General features: G+C 39.8%; 1 protein-coding gene across 1 annotated transcript in view; it reads left to right on the top strand.

Annotated features, from left to right (window-relative positions):
- Positions 1-256: 256 nt before the first annotated feature.
- Positions 257-1,068, top strand: part of LOC107701839 (septin-9-like) — a 14,869-nt gene continuing 14,057 nt past the window's right edge. The window contains exons 1-2 of the mRNA XM_016503971.1: positions 257-380; positions 516-597. Coding sequence (XP_016359457.1) covers positions 281-380; positions 516-597 — 182 coding nt within the window. The 5' untranslated portion in view covers positions 257-280. The remainder of the gene's footprint in view (positions 381-515; positions 598-1,068) is intronic.

The following is a 1,068-nucleotide window of genomic DNA, read 5'->3' as shown; positions in this document are numbered from 1 at the left end:
TGCAAATCTTTCCACATCATGACGTAGACATGTGGGGGCGTGTTAAAATGAGCCATTTTAGGTAGGTGTGGTTGACTTTTTAACTTTTATAAAGAATATCTCTTTAGATTTGAGACTTTAGTCTTTGCAACTTTACAGATCTTCTTTATGTACCAAGAGCTTGTAACACTCCAAAGAGAAAGGAACAATTGAAATCGCATCATATGACCCCTTTAAGACATTGATTTATTTTTCTTTCTTTCTTTGTACAGGTCAGAATGGGCTGGGTAAATCCACATTGATGAACACACTTTTTAAATCTAAAGTGAGTCGCAGATCTTTGATGACAACAGAGGAAGACCGAATTCCCAAGACAATTGAGATCAAGTCCATCAGTCATGGTACAAAGGCCTTCTGAACTAAAACTGAAGCCAACACCTGCTTATCCATTTAAGGATAAGTCGTATTTTAACACTTCTGACTGTCTCATAAATTTAGTTATCCACTTTGTATATTCAAACTCATCTTTTATACAGATATCGAGGAGAAAGGAGTGAGAATGAAGCTGACTGTCATTGACACTCCAGGTTTCGGAGACCAGATAAACAATGAGAACTGGTCAGTGTCAACTTTATTAATTGTTATTTAACTAATTCTTTGATTACTTGGTGGTCTTGTTTAGAGGTCGACCGATGTATCGGTTTTGCCGATTAATCGGCACCGATAGTTGATTGCTGTAACTATCGGTTATCGGCAAAAATCCATGCCGATAGTTTTCCGGATTGCGTCCGTTGCTGGAGCGGCTGAGAAGGGTCTACTGTCGTTATACAGTGCGAGAGCGGACTCTAGTGGTTGAAATCACTGACAGCACATGCTATTTGTTTAGACACATGACACTGCACGCTGAACAGAGGGGGAAACTTCAGACGCGGATGTAAATGCAGCCGACAGGAAATCCTGCCGCGCCACAGAGTGCGATTCACAGTTTTCCATTCAATTACATTTGTCCCGAATCTTTGTTGATGTACATAATGAATTGTGTATTGTGCATTTTCAGCGAAACGTTTGTCTTTCTGTGGCTCTAATAAA

Source organism: Sinocyclocheilus anshuiensis, unplaced genomic scaffold (assembly GCF_001515605.1).
Source record: "Sinocyclocheilus anshuiensis isolate Anshui unplaced genomic scaffold, SAMN03320099.WGS_v1.1 scaffold310, whole genome shotgun sequence".
Classification (NCBI taxonomy): domain Eukaryota; kingdom Metazoa; phylum Chordata; class Actinopteri; order Cypriniformes; family Cyprinidae; genus Sinocyclocheilus; species Sinocyclocheilus anshuiensis.
Note: the sequence above shows the minus strand (reverse complement) of the source record. Positions and strands in the feature narration are given on the sequence as shown.